The sequence below is a fragment of the Hypanus sabinus genome, chromosome 12 (genome assembly GCF_030144855.1).
Source record: "Hypanus sabinus isolate sHypSab1 chromosome 12, sHypSab1.hap1, whole genome shotgun sequence".
NCBI lineage: Eukaryota > Metazoa > Chordata > Chondrichthyes > Myliobatiformes > Dasyatidae > Hypanus > Hypanus sabinus.
This window is the reverse complement of record NC_082717.1, coordinates 97,720,027-97,741,561: the sequence shown is the minus strand read 5'-3', so window position 1 is coordinate 97,741,561 and position 21,535 is coordinate 97,720,027. Positions and strand designations below refer to the sequence as shown.

Sequence of the window (21,535 nt, the reverse complement as noted above, 5' to 3'; positions counted from 1 at the left end):
ATGGGGCATTAACATTTGGAGTCCCCCTCATTTGGGATTCACTGGGAATATATATGGTGTAACAAGTAACAAAAGAGTATTGCAGAATGTATGGATGCTTTGCAAATCAGTCATTTGGTTGCAAGCACTCATTCAGCACACTTTCTAAGTGCCTTTGTGGTTAGTCGTGTTTGAGTCAATGAGCCATGCTTCAGCTGTCATTGCTAATCATTAGGTAAGGTACTGTTAGTGGAATTCTGAAAACGCAGGAGCTGCCTCCTGTCGGATTGTTAACCTGTTCCATCCTGGACAATCTACGATACCTACAGTTACCCAAAATAATTGAGCTGGTTTCAATCCAGATACGTCATAATCTTCACAAACTTAACCCACCACTTCACCAAATACTTTTAATACTTTTAAGTCAGTTAGATTCTGTGGTATGCATATTTTTGTATGAAATAATGGAGAGCCCCACTGTTTCCCTCAGTGGAAAAGTCGTTGTATGGTTTCTTCACGTGAATAAGAAATTTTATTGCACTCTGTTGTAAATGGACAATGAACAGATGAAGAAGAGTTTCTTTAGCCAATGGGTGGTGCCTCTGTGGAATTCATTGCCATGGACACTGTGGAGGTCAAGTTATTGGGTATATTTAAAGCAAAGGTTGATAGGTTCTTGGTTAGTCAGGGCAACAAAGGTTACAGGGAGAAGGCTGGAGAATGGGGTTGAAAAGGATAATAAATCAGGCATGATGGAATGGAGGAGCAGACTCAATGAGCTGAATAGCCTAATTCTGCTCCTGTGTCTTAAGGTCTAAAACCCTAATCTGAATTTACTGGGGGAACAAAGTTCAAAGTAAATTTATCATCAAAGTGCATATATGTCACTATATACAACCCTAAGGTTTGTTTTCTTGCTGGCATACTCAATATATGCATAATAGAATAATAACCATAATAGAATCTATGAAAAACTGCACCAACTTGGGAGTTCAACCGGTGTGCAAGAGACAACAAACTGTGCAAAAACAAAAAAGTAATAATAATAAATAGATTTCAAGAACATGACATTAAGCGTCCTTGGGAGTGAGTCCATAGGTTGTGGGGGCATTTTAATGATGGGGCAAGTGAAGTTGAGTGAATACTCACATTTCATAGATGCCTGACTCAGCAAGTTGATGTTTCAGGCCGAGATCCTTTACTCCCTTCCATAGATGCTGCCAAACTTTTGCTGAGTTGCTCCAGCATTTTATGTAAGTAACTGAAGATTTGTAGCATCTGCAGAACCTCTTGTGTTTATAATCCGACTCTGATTGAAGGATCTAAGGAGGATTTTTCTTTTTAACAGGAAGATGTGCCTGGAACTCACTGCTTAGAGGTAACAGAGGCAGAAAAATCTTACTCTATTTGGAAGCACTTAGGTGAGCCTACAAGGCTTCTGAACAAGAGTGGAGAAGTGGAATTAGACAGGATGACACAGACACACACATGCACGTGTGTTCTGGGGGAGCTCGGGTCTGGCAGCATCCGTGGAAAGGAACAAACAGTTGATGTTTTGAGCTGAGACCCTTATCAGAACTGTGTAGTGTTTTACAACCAGCAGACACTTGATGCATCAAGTGGCCTCCTACGTGGTGGATAAACTTGAATTGTTCTATGAAGTAGTGCAGCTGCTGGAAGAACATCAATGTTCTGGCTCTATCCAATATTTTACAGCATCAAAGAGTACAGCACAGTACAGGCCCTTCAGCCCATAATGTTGTGCTGACCTTTTAACTTACTCCAAGATCAATCTACCCCTTCCCTCCTGCCTAGTCTCTTATTTTTCTATTACCTATGTGCCTATCTAAGAGTCTCCTAAAAGTCCCTTTTTGGAAGTGTATGAGCCAGGGAGTCAGCAGAGAAGAAAAGGTTAACTGAAAGATGTGAACAAGCTGTTTTAAGGTGTAACTACAAAAAGTGGTTAATTATCAGGAACTTGCAAGGCACACGCCAGGCTCTTCTGAAGCTTTCAACAATGAGTGCCTTTTCTGTTATAGGCAGCTGAGCTTTGACTTCAGCTTTATTAGCATGGTTTGTTATGGGGCAATCACTATGGCACACACAACTTAATATGACATGTGGAGTGCCTGCCTCCAGAGGATTCTTGTTGTTAGGGTGAGGACAGATGAACAGAGAACACTGTGCATCCATCACACATACCAAATACAGCAGCAAAATAGCAGAATGTAGTATTGAACCTGCCAGTGAAATATGTTAGTCAGCTTGTGTGAGGTTTCAGCCTTATGTAACTGCCATTCCCTATTTTTCAATCCTAAAGTGGTTGATCTGACTCATTTTAGAATTGGAAATGTAGATTTTACTCCCCCATCCCCCACTCCAATTTAAGCAAAAGCAAAGCCTTTCATTAGTAACATTTGCCCCGTGCAATCCTTCATTTGAACTGCGCACATTCCATCGTGCTAGAGTGGGTAATTTATAATGAGGACATCATGCTGTTTGGGGGAAAAGGTTCTCATTAAAATCTGACAGGGGCACGACAGATCTGGGTGCACCAGAGCTTGTTATTGTTAGTACCTGTTAAAAAATAACCCCTCCCCCTCGCACCACCAATCATCTTAAAACAGCTAATCTGCAAAGCAGTTTGACACTATTACTAGTTCAGCACCCGCTGAATGTCTGAGGAGTCTTGTGCAGCGTGGTGAGGCTGACGGTCAATCCTGAGACGGTATCAGATTGCTCTTTGGAACTGACCGGTGTCTGTGGCGGCAGGTGCTGTCTGAGGGAGGGCCCAGCCTGCAGCAAACTGGGAGCGGTCTGTGCACCTGCCTGTCATCTGCCACCGGTCCTGAGCACCTGTTGGGTCCTGTGGGGGGCAGGGGGGACTGGTGGTTGGCAGGCTATTGTTGCACGTGGTCTGGAATGCAGCAGCACAAAATGTTTCACATCTGCCGCCAGTTTGCATCTGTTCAGTCATCCTTATGCTGAAGGTGGACCATTGTTTCCAACTGGTACATTTGCTCATAGTGAGCTTGTGTGCTTTCTAGGGTGTAGGAAGAGGGGGCCGATAAGGACTGACACATTACAGCGGTATGTGTGTACATCAGGGAGAGACAAAGGGACTGACACAGCTGGAGGTGTAGGAGCGTCACAGAGGCACAGACATCCAGAGTAGCACACACAAAATGCTGGAGGAATTCAGCAGGTCAGGCAGCGTCTATAGAAAGGAAGGGGGAAAGAAGCCAGAATAAGAAGGTGGGGTGAGGGAAGGGAAACAAGTGGCAGGTGGTAGGTGAGGACAGTTCGGGGGGAGGTAGGTGGGTGGCAGAGGGCAGGTTGAAGTGATAGGTTGGAAGGTAAAGAGTTGAAGAAATACACAGGTGTGACTTCAGCACAAGCATATATGGGGGAGGTGGGTGGTAAGCAGTCATATAAGTTGTGTGCAGGAGATAGAAAGGAATTGAAGTGCTGAGGGAAATGATTAAGTTACAAGCAAACATACAGGTGTGAAGAAAGTCATCAGAGGAGGTTCATGGGAATGATCTTGGGAATAAGCGTATGATGCGTGTTTGGCTGTGGGGCTGTACTTGCTGGCATTTAGAAAAATGAGAGGAGGGGAGTTATAGGAATTATGGTCACCGAATTATAGGAAAGATGTCAACAAAGTAGAGTACAGAGAATATTTACTAGAATGTTACCTGGGTTTCAGCACCTAAGTTACAGGGAAAGATTGAACAAGTTAGGTCTTTATTCTTTGGAGCGTAGAAGGTTGAGGGAGGACTTGATAGAGGTATCTAAAATTATGAAGGGGATAGATAGAGTTGACGTTGATAGGCTTTTTCTGTGTGGAATGTGGTAGCTGTGTGGAATGAGCTTCCAGTAGAAGTGGTAGAGGCAGGTTCGGTATTGTCATTTAAAGCAAAATTGGATATGTATATGGACAGGAAAGGAATGGAGGGTTATGGGCTGAATGCGGGTCAGTGGGATTAGGTGAGAGTAAGCGTTCAGCATGGACTAGAAGAGCCAAGATGGCCTGTTTCCATGCTGTAATTGTTATATGGTTATATGGATCTCATTGAAACCTATTGAACGAGGTAGAGAATGGATGTGGAGAATATGTTTCCTTTAGTGGGAAAGTCTAGGACCAGAGTGCACCGCCTGAGACTAGAAGGACGTCCCTTTAGAAGGATGAATTTCTTTAGCCAGAGGGTGGTGAATCTGTGTTGGCGCGTGGCCAAGTGGCTAAGGCATTAGTCTAGCGATCTGAAGGTCGCTAGTTTGAGCCTCAGCTGAGGCAGCATGTTGTGTCCTTGAGCAAGGCACTTAACCACACATTGCTCTGCAACGACACCGGTGCCAAGCTGTATCAGCCTAGTGTCCTTCCTTTGGACAACATTGGTGGTATGGAGAGGGGAAACTTACAGCATGGGCAACTGCCGGTCTTCCATACAACCTTGCCCAGGCCTCAGTCAACATCGAAATCGATGGACAGCTGAAGAAGAAGAATAAAGGTGAATCTGGAATTCATTGGCCACAGGCAGCTGTGGAAGCCGAGTCATTGGGTATATATAAAGCCGAGGTTGATAGGTTCTTAATCAGGGTGTTAAAGGTTACGGGAAGAAGGCAGGAGAATGGGGTTGAGAGGAATAATAAATCAGCCGTGATAAAATGGTGGAGTAGACTCAATGGGTCGAAGGCCTAGTTCTGCTCCTATGTCTTATGTGTACAAATGTGGATGCAGACAGGGAGATTCTAGGAATGGAGACTGGAAAAGGGAGAAGGATACAGCTGTAGCAACTAAAAGACTAATAACTTATGCAGAGAGGAGAAATGAATGTGCTTCCAGAAGAAATGAATTTCAGTGCTGTTTGTAAAATGAGTTACAGATGCATCTAGTGGAAATCTGAAATAAAAATGGAAAATATTAGAAATTCTCAGGTCACTCAGCACTAGTGAAGAGAAACAGAGCTCACACTTCTAGGTCAATAGTTTTCTTCATGTCAGAAATCCAACAGGGTTTATTTTTGTTATTTAGAGATGCAGTGTGGTACAGATCCTTCTGGCCCACACTGACCAATTAACCTACATCTTTGGAGTATGGAGAAAACAGGAGCACCCAGAGGAAACCCATGTGATCACTAGGAACACAGAACAGTACAGCACAGGAACAGGCCATTCGGCTTGTGCCAAACCAGTTAAAAAGCAAATCAAAAGCGCCCAAAAAATTAATCCCTTTTACCTACACAATGTCCGTATCCCTCCATCTTCATTCATGTGCCTATCCAAACATCTCTTAAAAGCCTGTAATGTATTTGCCTCTATGACCATATCAAGCAGTGCATTCCAGGCATCTCCCACTCGGAGTAAAAACACTTACCCCTCACTTCCCCCTTAAACCTATCCCATTTCATTTCCTCTGGTATTAGACATTTCAACCCTGGTAAACACATATTCTCTGTCCACTCTATCTCTGCCTCTCATAACTTTGTAAACCTCTATCAGATCTCCCCTCAGCCTCCAGCGCTCCAGAGAAAACAACCCGTTTATCCAGCCACTTGTGATAGCACATGCCCTCTAAACTAGGCGACATCATGGTAAACCTCTTCTGCACCCTCTCGAAAACCTCAACATCCTTCCTATTGTGGGACAACCAAAACTGTATGCAATCCTCCAGATGGGACCTCAATGGTTTATAGTTCCCAGGATTTTCCTTATTCCTTTCTTAAATAAATGTGTAACATTAACCACTCACCAGCCCTCTGGGACCTGGCCTGTAGCTAGAGAGGACGCAAAGATACTGGTCAAGAGCCTGGAAATCTCATTTCTTGCCTCCTTCATTAACTTGGGGTAAATCCTATCCGGCCCTGGGAATTTATCCACTTAATACTCATTAGGAGGTCCAACACTTCCTCCTTCTGGTCCTCCGTATCCTTCTTGATAAATACTGAAGCAAGGTACCCATTATGTACCTTGCTCACAATCTCAGCATTCAAACTAATGTTGCCGCCTTTATCCTCGATTCGTCCCACCCTTTCCCTAGTTGGTCTTAATGTATGTATGCTTTGGGACGCACCTTAATCCTACTTGCTAACGATTTTTCATGGCCCCTCCTGGCTTTCCTATTTTCTGGCTTCTTTATACACCTCTGGTGCATCATTTGATCCTAACTTCTAAAACTTTACATATATTTCCTTTTTCTTCTTGACTAAATTCAAGGGCAGGGATTCAGATTTATGGATCATTGGGAACTCTTTTGGGGCTGGTGTGACGTGTACAAAAAGGACAGGTTGCACTTGAATCTGAAGGGGACCAATATCTTGGCAGAGAAGTTTGCTAAGGCTATTGGGGAGAGTTTAAACTAGAAACGCTGGGAGGTGGGAACCAAACTGAGGAAGGAGGAAGGGGTAGTTCACTCACAAATCGAGAAAGCTTGTAGACAGTGTGAGAAGGAGGATAGGCAGGTGAGAGAGAAGGGACACGCTCAGACTGATGGTTTGAGATGTGTCTATTTTAATGCAAGAAGCATCATGAACAAAGTTGATGGGCTTAGAGCATGGATCAGTACTTGGAGATATGATGTGGTTGTAGCGATGTGCTACACACAGCACTGGAATAATGACACGCAGTCGGTAAGTCATTTCGAGACTAGTTTATTCAAACTTCAGGGTGCTGGCATTTAATCCTCAGTGCCCGCCCTCTCCGGGCGGAAATGACGTCAGATGTGCATTACCGAAGTCTCTCCCCACGCACTGGCTATTAGTGAGCCGGTTCGCCTGCAAAGAAAGTGGGTCGCCACATAACCCCCCCCCAGAACCAGCGATACACCCCCCAATGTCCACAGTCTGGATCAGCCTCTGTTTGGGAGGTCTGCCTCTGCGTCGCGGTGCCTGAACCTCGACCAGCTGCGCCAAGTCCACATGGGCTGGTTTGAGTTAGTCCATCGTGAAAACCTCCTCTTTCCCCCCAATGTCCAAATCGTACGTGGACCCGTTGTTGTTGATCACCTTGAACAGCCCCTCTTACGGCTGCTGTAGCGGTGCCCGGTGTCCACCCCTTCGCACAAATACAAACTTATAGTTCTGCAGGTCTTTGGGTACATGGGTCGAGGTCCGTCCATGCTGTGAAGTCGGTACGGGGCCAGGTTGCCGAGCCTTTCGCATAGTCTGTCCAGGACTGCTGCGGGTTCTTCCTCTTGCCCTCTTGGGGCTGGTATGAACTTACCTGGGATGGCCAGGGGCGTGCAGATCTTCTTTGGGCGCTGTGCGAATTCCAAGCAGGACCTAGGGAAGCTCATCCACCCAGTTAGGTCCTCTCAGGTGGGCCATGAGAGCTGACTTCAAGTGACGGTGGAAGTGTTCCACTAGTCCGTTCGACTGTGGGTGGTGGGCAGTTGTGTAGTGTAGCTGCGTACCCAACAGGCTGGTGGCCACAGCCAACCACAGGCTGGAGGTGAACTGGGCGCCTCTGTCGGAGGTAATGTGGGCCGGTACCCCGAAGCGTGCTACCCAGGTTGCGATCAGTGCTCAGGCGCAGGAATCAGCAGATGTGTCAGTGAGCAGGACCTCCTCTGGCCACCTCGTGAACCGGTCTACCATCGTTAGGAGGTATCGCACTCCTTGGGACACTGGTAGGTGGCCCACGATATCCACATGAATGTGGTCGAACGTCCAGTGGGTGGGTTCGAACTGCTGCGATGGGGCTTTAGTGTGCCACTGCACCTTGGCTGTTTGGCGCTGCGCGCAAGTTCTGGCCCATTCACTGACCTGCTTGCGAAATCCATGCCACACGAACTTGCTGGAGACCAGCCAGACGGTTGTCCTGATAGATGGGTGCGCCAAACCGCGTATGGAGTCAAAAACTCACCGCCTCCAGGCTGCCGGGACGATGGGGCGAGGTTGGTCGGTTGCCACGTCGCACAAGAGGGTCCTCTCACCTGGGCCTACGAGAAAGTCTTGCAGCTGGAAACCGGAGACTGCGGTCCTGTAGCTGGGCATCTCGTCTGCCTGCTGTGCCTCCGCCAGTGCTGCATAGTCCACCCCCAGGGTCAGGGCCTGGACAGCTGGTCTGGAGAGTGCGATGTTTTCCTTTCCCGAGACATGCCGGATGTCCATTGTGTACTCGGAGATGTAGGACAGATGTCGTTGCTGGTGAGCTGACCAGGGATCGGACACCTTCGTGAACGCGAAGGTCAACGGGTTGTGGTCCGTGAATGGGGTGAACGGCCTGCCTTCTAAGAAGTACCTGAAATGCCGGATTGCCAGATACAGTGCCAACAGCTCCCGGTCAAAAGCACTGTACTTGAGTTCGGGTGGTCGTAGGTGCTTGCTGAAGAACGCCAGGGGTTGCCAGCACCCCTCGATGAGTTGCTCCAGCACCCCACCAACTGCTGTGTTGGATGCGTCCGTGAGGGTGGTCGGAACGTCCGTTCTGGGGTGCACCAGCATCGCAGCATCTGCCAAGGCTTCCTTGGCTTTAATGAAAGGTGGCCTCCTCGTCCCAATTAATGTCCTTGCCTTTACCCAACATCAGGGTGTACAAAGGGCGCATGATACGGGCTGCTGAGGGGAGGAAACGGTGGTAGAAGTTCACCATAGCAACGAACTCCTGCAGGCCTTTGATCATGTTGGGCCGGGCAAAGTGGCGGATCGCGTCTACCTTGGCGGGCAGAGGTGTTGCCTCATCTTTGGTAATCCTGTGGCCCAGGAAGACAATGGTATCGAGACCAAACTGGCATTTGGCTGGGTTGATTGTGAGGCCGAAATCATGCTGGCAGAGGTGGGACAGATGCTCCTGACGACAACTGCTGGCTATAAGGATGTCGTCCAAATAGATGAACGCAAAGTCCAGGTTGCATCCCACTGCATCCATTAGCCGCTGGAACGTCTGCGGCATTCTTCAGGCCGAACGGGCTGATGAGTGCAGTTTTGATGGTACCCCCGGACAAGGTCTACTTTGGAAAAGATTCTTGCCCCGTGCAGGTTTGCTGCAAAGTCCTGTATGTGTGGCACGGGGTAGCGGTCTGGGGTGGTAGCCTCATTCAGTCTGCGGTAGTCGCCGCACGGTCTTCAACCCCCAGCTGCTTTGGGCACCATGTGCAGGGGGGAGGCCCGTGGACTGTGTGACCTCCGTACGATCCCCAATTCCTCCATCCTCTTGAACTCCTCCTTTGCCAGGCGGAGCTTTTCCGGGGGGAGCCTTCGTGCGCAGGCGTGGAAGGGTGGTCCCTGGGTTGGGATGTGGTGCTGTATCCTGTGTCTGGGCATGGCTGCCGTGAACTGCGGTGCCAGAATCGATGGAAAGTCCGCCAGGATTCTGGTGAATTCATTATCCGACAGCGTGATGGAGTCCAGGTGTGGGGGTGCCCCCAGGAGTGGTTGGGCCACCGCGGCCAGTGCGAAGCCCCATGTGAACCGGCAGGTGCCATAGGTCCGTATCATGCTGCCATTTGCAGCCCTCAGGGTGGGTCCTGGCTTCCTGTTGCGGGTGTTATACCCCGTTGGAGGCAAGACGCTGATTTCTGCTCCAGTGTCGACCAAGAAGCCGCGTCTCGACTGTTTGTCCCAGACGTACAAGAGGCTGTCCTGGTGGCCAGCTGCCATAGTCATTAGTGGCAGCTGGCCCTGTCCCTGGCCCTTGCAGGGTGGGCGACAACGGCGGGCTTCTGTGCCCCACTGCAGGTGGTAGAAACACCACTGTTCACTGGCCTCCTCGCTCCTGCCTCTGTGTTGTCTGCACCCCACTGCCAGGCCTGGTCTGGTCCACTGTTGGGTGCGTGACCTGGTAATCTGACTGACGGACGCCACACTTTCCCTCTTGGCTTTCTACAGCAGGTCTGCCCGGGCCGCCACCTTCCGGGGTTGCTGAAATCTGCGTCGGCCAGCTGTATGTCCTCGGGCAGTTGCTCTGGGAATGCTTGCTCGAACATGATGCTGGGCTTGTGTCCGTCAACCAGGGTCAGCATCTCGTTCATCAATGCTGACGGCAGCCTGTCTCCCAAACCATCCAGGTGCAGCAGGCGGGCACCCCGCTCATGTCGAGAGAGGCCAAAGGTCCCTGTGAGCAGCGCTTTGAATGCTTCATATTTGCCTTCTTCCGGGGGCGACTGTATGAAATCCGCAACCTGGCTGGCCGTCTCCTGGTCAAAGGCGCTCACCACATGGTTGTGATGCGTGGAATCAGAAGATATCTGCCGAATCTGGAACTGGGCTTCTGCTTGGCTAAACCACACGCATGGTCGCAGCGTCCAGAAAGTCAGCAGTTTTAGCGAAACTGCGTGAAAGGATGAAGAGTCAGTCACCTTTGGTCCAAATCCCGTTTGGACTGTCGGGGTCACCAATGTAGCGATGTGCTACACACAGCGCTGAAATAATGACACGCAGTCGGTAAGTTGTTTCAAGACTAGTTTATTCAAACTTCACAGTGCTGGCATTTAATCCCTAGTGCCCGCCCTCTCTGGGCAGAAATGATGTCAGAGGTGCATTACCAAAGTCTCTCCCCGCGCGCTGGCTATCTGTGAGCCGGTTCGCCTGTGCATAAAGCGGGTCGCCACATGGTGGCCATTACAGAGACTTGGATGGCTCAGGGGCATGAATTGCTACTTAGAGTGCCAGGCTTTAGATGTTTCAGAAAGGACAGAGAGGGAGGCAAAAGAGGTGGAGGCATGCCACTGCTGATCAGAGAATGTCATGGCTGCAGAAAAGGTGAATGCCATGGAGGGATTGTCTACTGACTCCCTGTAGGTGGAAGTTAGGAACAGGAAGGGGCCAATAACTCTATTGGGTGTTTTTTGTAGACCACCCAATAGTAACAGGGATGTCGAGGAGCAGAGAGGGAGAGAGATTCTGGAAAGCTGCAATAGTAACAGGTTGGTTGTGGTAGGAGATTTTAATTTCCCCAATACTGATTGGCATCTTCCAAGAGCAAGGGGTTTAGATGGGGTGGAGTTTGTTAGGTAAGTTCAGGATTGGGAAATGAATCTAGTCAGGTGTCAGGTCTGTCAGTGGGAGAGCATTTTGGAGATACTGATAACAATTCTATCTCCTTTACCATAGCATTGGAAAGGGAAAGGAACAGACAAGTTAGGAAAGCATTTAATTGAAGTAAGGGGAAATATGAAGCTCTCAGGCAGGAGCTTTATAAATTGGGAACAGATATTCTCAGGGAAATGTGCGGCAGAATTGTGGCAAATGTCCAAGGGATATTTGTGTGGTGTTCTGCATAGTTATGTTCCAATGAGGCAGGGAAACGATGGTAGGGTACAGGAACCACGGTGTACAAAAGCTGTTGAAAATCTAGTCAAGATGAAAAGAAAAGCTTCCAAAAGGTTCAGAAAACTAGGTAAAGACAGAGATCTAGAAGATTATAAGGCTAGCAGAAAGGAACTTAAGAATGAAATTATGAGAGCCAGAAGGGGCCATGAGAAGGCCTTGGTGGACAGGATTAAGGGAAACCCCATGGTATTCCAGAGGTATGTGAAGAGCAGGAGGATAAGATGTGAGAGATTAGGACTAATCAAGTGTGACAGTGGAAAAACATGTATGGAATTGGAGGAGATAGAGGAGATACTTAATGAATACTTTGCTTCAGTATTCACTACAGAAAAGAACTTTGGTGATTGTAGGGATGACTTACAGTGGACTGAAAGCTTGAACATATAGATATTAAGAAAGAGGATGTGCTGGAGCTTTTGGAAAGCATCAAGTTGGATTAGTCACCAGGACCGGGTGAGATAAACCCCAGGCTACTGTGGGAAGCGAAGGAGGAGATTGCTGAGCCTCTGGCAATGATCTTTACATCTTTACATAGACCAGTGAATCTTAGTTCAGTGGTTAGTAAGATGATGGAGAAGATCCTGAGAGGCAGGAGTTATGAACATTTGGAGAGGCATAATATGATTAGGAATAGTCAGCATGGCTTTGTCAAGGGCAGGTCGTGCCTTACGAATCTCATTGAATTTTTTGAGGATGTGACTAAACACATTGATGAAGGTAGAGCAGTAGATGTAGTGTATATGAATTTCAGCAAGGCATTTGATAAGGTACCCCATGCAAGGCTTATTGAGAAAGTAAGGAAATATGGGATCCAAGGGGACCTTGCTTTGTGGATCCAGAATTGGTTTGCCCGCATAAGGCAAAGAGTGATTGTAGACAGGTCATATTCTGCATGGAGGTTGGTGACTAGTGGTCTGCCTCAGGGATCTGTTCTGGGACTCCCTTCTCTTCGTGATTTTATCAATGACCTGGATGAGGAAGTGGATGGATGTGTTAGTAAATTTGCTGATGACACAAAGGTAGGGGGTGTTGTAGATAGTGTGGAGGGCTGTCAAAGGTTACAGCAGGACATCAGCAGGATGCAAAACTGGGAGGTCTATGGTTTACATGCCATAGGACTAGGCAGAATAACAGCTTGGCACCAACTAGAAGGGCCACCGTGTTTGTTTCTATGCTGTAGTGCATTACAACTCTGGAACTGATACAGCTATCTATAATGGCCCAAATGGCCTGGTTCTAAATTAGAGGAAACTGTGCAGAACTGGGTAAATGGACAAAGATAGACATCAGAAGGTGCAGAGGGTTAACATGTAACCCTCAAGCTTACAACTGTAAGCTCAAGATCATTCTTGCAGGCTGAACATTTTGCCATGCAGTCAACCAATCTGCCTTTAATTTCTCTGGAAAAACATCATAAGCACTGAATGTATAACACTAAGGTGAAAGAAATGCAAGGGAAGATGCTCCCCACAGGCTTAGTACTTTAAATTATTTTTGCCTGATTGCAACATAGTTATAACCACTGGGAACTAGAACCTGTAGATGCTAGAAATGACCAGCACACAGAATGCTTGAAGAAGTCAGTGGATTCAGCAGTATGGGTAGGAGGACAATTGTTGTCAATGTACCATCCTTCATCAATTTTCTACCCCCTCACTCCCCCCCCCACAATAAAAGGTAAATTGATGTTGAAAATCCTGACAAAACCAATAAAATCAATCAGAGGTGCATAATCAGTTGTGAGATGCACACCACTTTCTGGCATTCTTGTCACAAAATGACAATGTGCTGCAACACTTTTGGACTGCAGATAGGAGGTGAGATATCTATGGTGCTGACTTTTATCACATCACTATAACTAAAGTTGTCCAGGCAGAGATGAATGTGTCTTCCTGAGTCCTGATGAAGACCTCATCAGGCCTGAAACATCGACTGTTTATTCCTCACCATAGATGCTGCCTGGGCTGCTGAGTTTCTCCAGCATTTGTGTGTGTTGCTTTGGATTTCCACCATCTGCAGAATCTCTGGGGTTTATGATCATGTAAAATCTCTCAACCCAACTTTTTGAAAAAGCTGCATAATTTGTCTGAGTCTTTCCATATCCTTCCTACAACTGTTTCCCCATTGTGTTTATTGAATTACCTCTTGATTTTATGGAATGGCTTTGACCTGAGTCAATTTTTGTAGAAAGTGTCATATCCCCTTTGATTTTTTAATTTAAAACTGTTTACTCAGCATCCTTCCTAGTCAGGAGAAATTATGCTTCTGTCACTCATAACTATTCAAAATCTCTCATAACCATTGATTCTCCCCCACATTAGAAGAATTGGTCATCTGTATTGGAAAAGCCAGAAACTGCAGGTGCTACCTGTGTTGTTTACTCTAAATATTAGCAGCGATGGGCCCTACCCAGGCCATCCTGATGGCTGAGGAATGCAGAGCAATTACAAAATTACTTTGTTTGATTTGTGCTTGTTTGCTTTCACCAGACCAATTGGGTGATTGAAAATAAGCAGCATAAACATGAATGGAATTACTTACCATGAAGTGGGATGAAGCTGGTTTCTCCACCTTTTATGCCCTTATGGATGGCCTGCTGTTTTAGTACAAACAAGAGAAAATCTGCAGGTGTTGGATATCCAAACAACACACACAAAATGCTGGAGGAACTCAGCAGGACAGGCAGCATCCATAGAAAAAAATATAGCCGCCATTTTGGGCCAAGACCCTTCAGCAGGACTGGTTTGCTATTAACTGAGCTGGAAAGATCCAGATATATCTCTTATTGGGTAGACCATAAGACATAGGAGCAAAATAAGGACAGTCAGCCCTTCACTCTATCATGGTTAATTTATTATCCCTCTCAACCCTTTTCACCTGCTTTTTCCCTGTTACCTTTGACGCCCTTAATAATTAAGAATCTATCGACCTCCACTTTAAGTATACCCAATAACTTGGATAGTCCCTCAGGGTTGAGGCTTTCTGTTGGTTCTGTGGGTTCTGAGGTGGCTTTTGAGGCCAATGTGGGACTTGCAGGAACGACCTTAGATGGAGCGGGAGCTGCCTGACACCTAATTAATTTAGGAGCGGGTGTCCTCTTTGCATATTTACACTGGGCTTCTGTGTTTCTGGCAAACAGTGTGGGGTTCTCAATGCCCTCAGTGTTGTGGATAGAGTAGAAGGTTGGCGTAGACTACAGTGAGATATTGGAAGGATGCAGAGCTGGGATGGGAAGTGGCAGATAAAGTTCAATCTGGAAAAGTATGAATGTTCGGACTTGAAGGCAGAGTACAAGTTTAATGGCAAGATCCTTAGCTGTGTGGCACAACAGAGGGATCTTGGGGTTCGTTAACAGGTCACCGCTACACTACCATGGCACCCTTGTTGTAGTGTATAAAACTTTGGTTGGACCACACTTGGATTATTGTGTTCAGTCTGGTCACCTCATTATAGGAAGGGTGTGGAAGCTTTAGAGAGGGTGCAGAGGAGATTTACCAGGATGCTGCCTGGATTAGAGAGCATGTCCTATGAAGACAGGTTGAGCAAGCTAGGGCTTTTGTCTGGATCAAAGGAATTTGAGAGGTGATGATGATTTGCTGTGCAGGTTGATAAGGTGGTTAAGAAGACTTGCGTTAGAGTCGTGTCCCTGTCAGCTTGAACCAGTCTGGCCATTCTCCTCTGACCTTGCTCATTAACAAACGGGAAAATTTGCAGATGCTGGAAAACACACACAAAATGCTGGAGGTACTCAACAGGCCAGGCAACGTCTATGGAGAAAGTAGAGCCGACGTTAACAAAGTGTTTTTGCCCATAGAACTGCCACTCACTGGTTATTTTTCTTTGCTTCCTACGCCACTCTCTGGAGACTGTTGTGCGTGGAAAATCCCAGGAGATCAGCAGTTTCGAAGATACTCAAACCATCCTGATCACTTAGATCACATTTCTTCCCCATTCTGATGTTTGGTCTGAACAACACTGAACCTCTTGACCATGTCTGCATGCTTTTATGCTGCCACATGATTGGCTGATCAGATATCTGCATTAATAGCAGGTGTACAGGTGTACGTAATAAAGTGTCCGTAGAATATATTTTAAAATAAAGGAAGTATTGACTAAGCATAGAAGAACACTTTTTAATTCTTTTATATATGAATGAAAGTAGCATTGACTGCCAGATTCATATAAGTTGGACCAATAATGGACTTGTGGTACTTTTCTGAAGTTTGCTTAGATGATGACTGGTTATCCAGATAAAGACTTGTTTGGTTAGCACATCAAGAGCGTTTGCCTCTGGCCCTGTACTTGCTGGAGTTTAGGAAAATGAGACTGGAATCTCATTCAAATCTATCAAATATTTAAAGGCCTAGCGAGAGTGGATGTGGAGAGGATGTTTTCTATTGTGGGGGAGTCTGGGACCAGAGAGCACAGCCTCAGAATAGAAAGATGTCCCTTTAGAACAGAGACAATGAGGAATCTCTTTGTTCAGAGGGTGGTGAATCTGTGGAATTCATTGCCTTAGATAGCTCTGGAGCCCATGTTATTGGGTATATTTAAAGCGCTGATTGATGGGTTCTTGATTCGTAAGGGTGCAAAGGGTACGGGGAAAAGGCAGAAGAATGGGGTTGAGAGGGATTGTAAATCAGCCTTGATGTAATGGAAATGTAGACTTGATGGGCTCAATAGCTTAATTCTTCTCCTATGTCTTATGGTTTTAAAACTATAGCAATGAACCCCACATGCTGAGGAAACAACAGTGGAACTGAGCTAAAGGGAAATCGTTTCTAGCTGGAAGTTTTTTATTTTGGTGACCTTTAATGCAAAGTGCAGAGGAGGGGTTGTACAGTTGGAACGCGATCAGGCTGTGCCACAATACCCATTGTGATGAATCACAGACCACCAGAGAGTTTCTTGTCCAAGTTGGCAAGTGTAGAGGGAAGACCTTAAGACACAGGAACAGGATTAGGCCATTAGGCCTGTTGAGTCTGCTCCACCATTCAATCATAGCTGATTTAGAACATAGAAAACCTACAGCTCAATACAGGTCCTTTGGTCCACAAAGCTGGGCCGAACATCTCCTTACCTTAGAACTACCAAGGCTTACTCATATCCCTCTATTTTTGTAAGCTCCATGTATCCATCCAGGAGCCTCTTAAAAGACCCTGTCGTTTCCACCTCCACTGCCGCTGGCAGCCCATTCCACACACTCTCCACTCTCTGCGTAAAAAAACTTACCCCTGACATCTCCTCTGTACCTAATTTCAAGCACCTTAAAACCATGCCCTCTCATGCTAGCCATTTCAACCCTAGGAAGAAGCCTCTGACTATCCACACGATCGATGCCTGTCATTATCTTGTGCACTACTATCAGGTCACTTCTCATCCGCCATCACTCCAAGGAGAAAAGGCTGAGTTCACTCAACCTATTTTCATAAGGCATGCTCCCCAGTCCAGGCAACATCCTTTTAAATCTCCACTGCACCCTTTCTATGGTTTCCACATCCTTCCTATAGTGTGGCGACCAGAATTGAGCACAGTACTCCAAGTGGGGTCTGACCAGGGTCCTATATAGCTGCAACATTACCTCTTGGCTCTAAAACTCAATCCCACGGTTGATGAAGGCCAATGCACCATATGCATTCTTAACCACAGAGTCAACCTGCTCAGTAGCTTTGAGTGTCCTACTGACTCTAACCCCAAGATCCCTCTGTTCCTCCACACTGCCAATAGTCTTATTATCCTTCTCAATCCAATTCTTCTGCCTTCTCCCCGTAATCTTTGATGCCCTTGCTAATCAAGAATGCATCAACATCCACTTTAAATATACCCAATGACTTGGCCTCTACAGCCACTTTGGCAATGAATTCCACAGATTCATCACTCTGGCTAAAATAATTCCTTCTCATTTCTGTTCTAAGGGGTCATCCTTCTATTCTGCCATTGTGCCCTCTGATCCTAGACTCCCACCCATTCACAATAAGAAGTGAATAATTACTTGTGGGAGGGAGAAGATCGATTAAAAATAATTATTAAAATGCAAGCTGATGGAGCTGCAGTGTCTGTGTAGTTATCATCATTTCAAATGTTTCTGTGGACCCGATGCTAATTGTACGGGATAAGAATTTGCACTGATTTTTCCCATGACTGTTTGCATCCCATACTGTATAAGCCAATGGGAAACTTCATTGAAATACAGTACACGTTTTGAAGCTGCCACTGGGTTTTGTAGCAAATTTGCTAGGACGCTGGTATTGTTTTAACTGCTGTCAGTTGAAATTCACAAAGACCTACTGTCTGTTATCTATAACCCAGCAGACATTATCCCTTCATTTTAATGTAACGTTAGATGCCCTGCCTTTGGACTATTGTTTTAAGCCTTCTGCAGATCAGACACATTCTCTGTCCCAGTGCGGGGAACACTCGCTTTAATGGGTCTACGGCTTTTCTTCTTTTGTTGTCTTCTTTTTCCCTCAGCTGCAATTTCTTCTTCTTCTGCAAGGAAAGAGCAGGCTTGAGTTGTGAACTTCACCAGAGCCACATGTGAATCCTAGGCACAGGCTCCTCCTAAGAGAACGCCTGTTTTCACATTCCCTTTCTGGCCGACACATGCACTCACTGTCTGCTGTTGATTTATGCATCATAGTAACAATGACTTAATCCTTGTTAATTTTTGCACCACTGTGAGAACTACTGCTTGGATTCTTTCATTTTGCAACATGTAGATTTGTCTGCAGGTCCTCAGGCAATAATTATGTAGTCAATTGTGGGTGTGATTTTCTTCAAGTTGTAGAAACGGGCATTTTTATGCCTGCCATGGCATCTACAAGGCAAAGAGCAATCAGTGATGGGGACAAAAAGGAATCTCACATTTATATAGTTGCTACCTTTCATGACCTCTGGACATTCGGAAAGCAGCAGTCAAAGTGGAGCTTATGTTCATGTGCACAGGTACAGTGAACAACCTCCTTGGAATCGGGATCGGGTTTATTGTTACTGATGTATGTCATGCAATTTGTTGCTTTGTGGCAGAAATACAGTGCAGAACCTAAAAAAAACTATAAATTACAAAGTTAATTATTTCTGAAGGCAAGTAACAAAGTAGTATGCATGGACCATTCAGAAATGATGGCGGGGAGGAAGCTTTTAAAGTATTGAATGTGGGTCTTTAGGTTCCTGTATCTCCTCCCTGGTGGCAGTAATGAGAAGAGGGCACGTCCCGGATGGTGAGGATCTGTAGTGATGAATGCCACCATTCTGAAGATGTCCTCAATGGCGGGGAGGGTTGTGCCCTTGATTCAACTGGTTGAGTTGACAACTCTCGGCAGCCTTTCTCTGTCCAGTGCAGTAGAAACTCCAAACCAGACTGTGATGCAACCAGCCAAAATGCCCTCCACTCTACATCAGTGGAAATTTGCAGTTTTTGTGACATTCCAAATGTTCACCAACTTCTAACAAAGGAGAGCTGCTGCAGTAGATCCTTACAGCAGTATCAATGGCACATAGCATTAGAGATACTACATTCACAAGAAAAACATAAATTATACAAACTTATACAATAAAGAACAGAAACAAGATGTCCATTGTAGTGTAAAAAGTTCATTCTGTAGCTATATGAGGTAGTGATTAGGGCTGTGCAGATCAGTTTAAGGACAAAGTGGCGGTTCCTCAAGCTGGTGCTGTGGGATTTCAGGTTCCTGCCTTTCGGTATCTGTGAGAACGTGGTCGGGAGCTTTGATGATAGATGTTGCCTTTTTGAGGCAGAGCCTTACATAGATACTTTCAGTGGTGGGGAGGGTAAGCCTGTGTTGAGTCCACTGTTTATGTTCTTGCATGTTTGAGTTGTCATGATGCAGCCAGCTAGGAGACTTTCAACAGTAACGATGCCATTTAACAGTTTTAATGGTGGTTGTTGAAGTGTGATTGGTCAGAGAGAGAACTGTTCCACCTTTTTTGAAATAATGTAATTAGATTTTCTTTATAACACCTTTCTGTGAGATCAGACAGGGTTCTCAGTTTAATGTCTCATCTGAAGTATTGGAGCTCTTAACCTTTTAACGGAGGCTGCTACCACTGAGCTATTACTGCAGAGAGCAGGCTGGGTCTCTTCCCAGACAGGTACTATCCACTCAGACAGTATAATGTTCCTGCAATGTATGTAGTCTTGCAACAAAAACCATGACCTTAAGGGAAGGGAGCAGGGAATGAGACTGGAGGAGTAGGTTTGAATTGTGGGGTAGGGAAGTGTGGAAGATGGGTAGGCATTATCGAGTGGCATTTGTCACATTACTTAACCGAAGAGGCAATCCAAAGATTGAGCTCACCACCAGGCTGTTGACAATCTGAATTCAGATTAAATGATGAATTGGTAACAAGTGGCAATAGACCTGGTTGATTTTGGTTTAAAAAAAGGCAGTAAGTAGTGGCATTTTACCAATTAGACATGCCAGGAATTAACTAAGAATAAGTTACACAGAGAGTGGTGGGTATGTGGAATGCACTGCCAGCAGTGGTGCTAGAGGCGGATATAATCAGCTCTTTTAACAGATTCTTAGATGGGTACAAGGAACAACGTAATACGTGAAGCCTACGTATCACAGGGAGAACTCCTTCCAGCAAGCAGCAGCAATTGTACCTGGGTTGCTGGCATTGGAATTGTGTTACATTAACCACTACACTACGGTGCTGCCCATAATTTAGCTGTGGAGGCAAAGCAGATCGCCTTGTGGTTTTGCTGCCTGCCGAGATGGCAAGTTGCTCTGTGTCACTTTGCTGTCTGTGCAGCTTTGACCATTGTAGCAGTATGGATACCAGAGGGACCTCCCACTAACAGACCTTGTTTCACACAGTGTATGCAGCAAGCGACTAATTTGCCGTCATTTGTCCGGTCATTAATCTTTGATTCTCTTTCTCAGGTGCCCCGTGTTGATTCGCGAGCTGTGCACCTGGCTTCCCTTTTTATACGGGGCCTGGCTATGCTCATTTCAATTAACAGTGCTTGTGGCTTCCCATTTAAGATGGTCGATCTGATGCCTTGGGAGGTGTTTGATGGGAAGCTTTTCCATACAAAGTACCTGCAGTCTCACAGTGGAAGTACAATGGAGGACCTCCTGGAAAAGAACGTATGTATACAGATGGAGTGTTCATGCTTGAGGTAGCTCTCAACTAATGATGATGGTTTACAGTAGGTTATTTTCAAAAGCAAATACCATCTGGTAACATAAATACAAAGACCAGTTATCACAAGATGAAATTAATGATTAATCTTTTCAGTCCAAAGTCAGCTTGTACCTACATAACAGGCACTTCATTTAAATGCCCTTTTTTAAAACAAAGTTTAGAAATCATAGAAAATTTGCAACACATAATCAGGTTATTCAGTTTATCAAGTCGACAAAATAGTGTTTCTGTGTTTTAAATGCAAGAGGTTCCTGAGATGCTGGAAACCCAGAACATACAAACAGACAAACACACACACAACCCCCCTCCACCCCCCCCCCCCCCGGAAATTCGGTAAGTCAGGCAGCATCCATGGAGAGGAATAAATAGTCTTGGCCATTCCCTGACTCATTCCTTCATTCCTGCATCTTTCAGTTGGCCTGCAGAATTAAATCTAATGCAATATTCGGTATCAGATCTCCGCCCAAAATCCCGACTGTTTATTCCTCTCTGCAGACACGCCTGATCTGTCATTTTCCTCCAGCATTTTGTGTGTCTTTCTGTTTACTCTGTAATCAAATATGCGTTGTCTTCATGAAGGTCACAGTTCAAACCTTTGTGGTTGCCCTATTTTATCGTTGCAACTCCCTCTGCTGAGACTGTTTCACCCAGACACTCGTTATTATCTGTCAGTATTACCTGTGTTTGTCAACAGCCTGTTTAATCACAGTGAACCTTGTGTCTTGTTCTGATTTGACATTAACACTTACATACCCCTTGTTTAATTGTAGATTTCTTTAATTCCCACCTGACTTGCATTTGGACTCCATTGTCCACTTTTCAGCAACAAACCAATTTGCTAAATCACTTTTATTTTTAATGCACTTCATATTAAATCTTACAATCCTCTTACAACACGATCATTCCTTTATTCAATCCTTTATCCCTACAGCTTTCAGTGCCAGAGGAGCAAATTCGTATATCTTGGGAGAAAGCTGGTCCCTCCCCATTCAGTTGTGGATTTGCAAACTTCAATTTAATCCAATACTTGATCCAGGATCAGAATCAGGTTTATTATCACCGGCATATGTCGTGAAATTTGTTAACTTTGCAGAAGCAATACAATCCAATAC

General features: G+C 45.7%; 1 protein-coding gene across 10 annotated transcripts in view; it reads left to right on the top strand.

Moving 5' to 3' along the window:
- fam120b (family with sequence similarity 120 member B) overlaps window positions 1-21,535 on the top strand; it is a 199,709-nt gene that overhangs the window by 106,471 nt on the left and 71,703 nt on the right. For 9 of the 10 annotated variants that reach the window (XR_009515199.1, XR_009515201.1, XR_009515200.1 and 6 more), the window contains one exon: window positions 20,159-20,365. Coding sequence is in view for 7 of the 10 variants with exons in the window: in XM_059986517.1 (XP_059842500.1) it covers window positions 20,159-20,365 (207 nt within the window). In the remaining 3 variants the exon portion in view is untranslated. The remainder of the gene's footprint in view (window positions 1-20,158; window positions 20,366-21,535) is intronic. The other variant, XM_059986523.1, reaches the window with a different exon arrangement.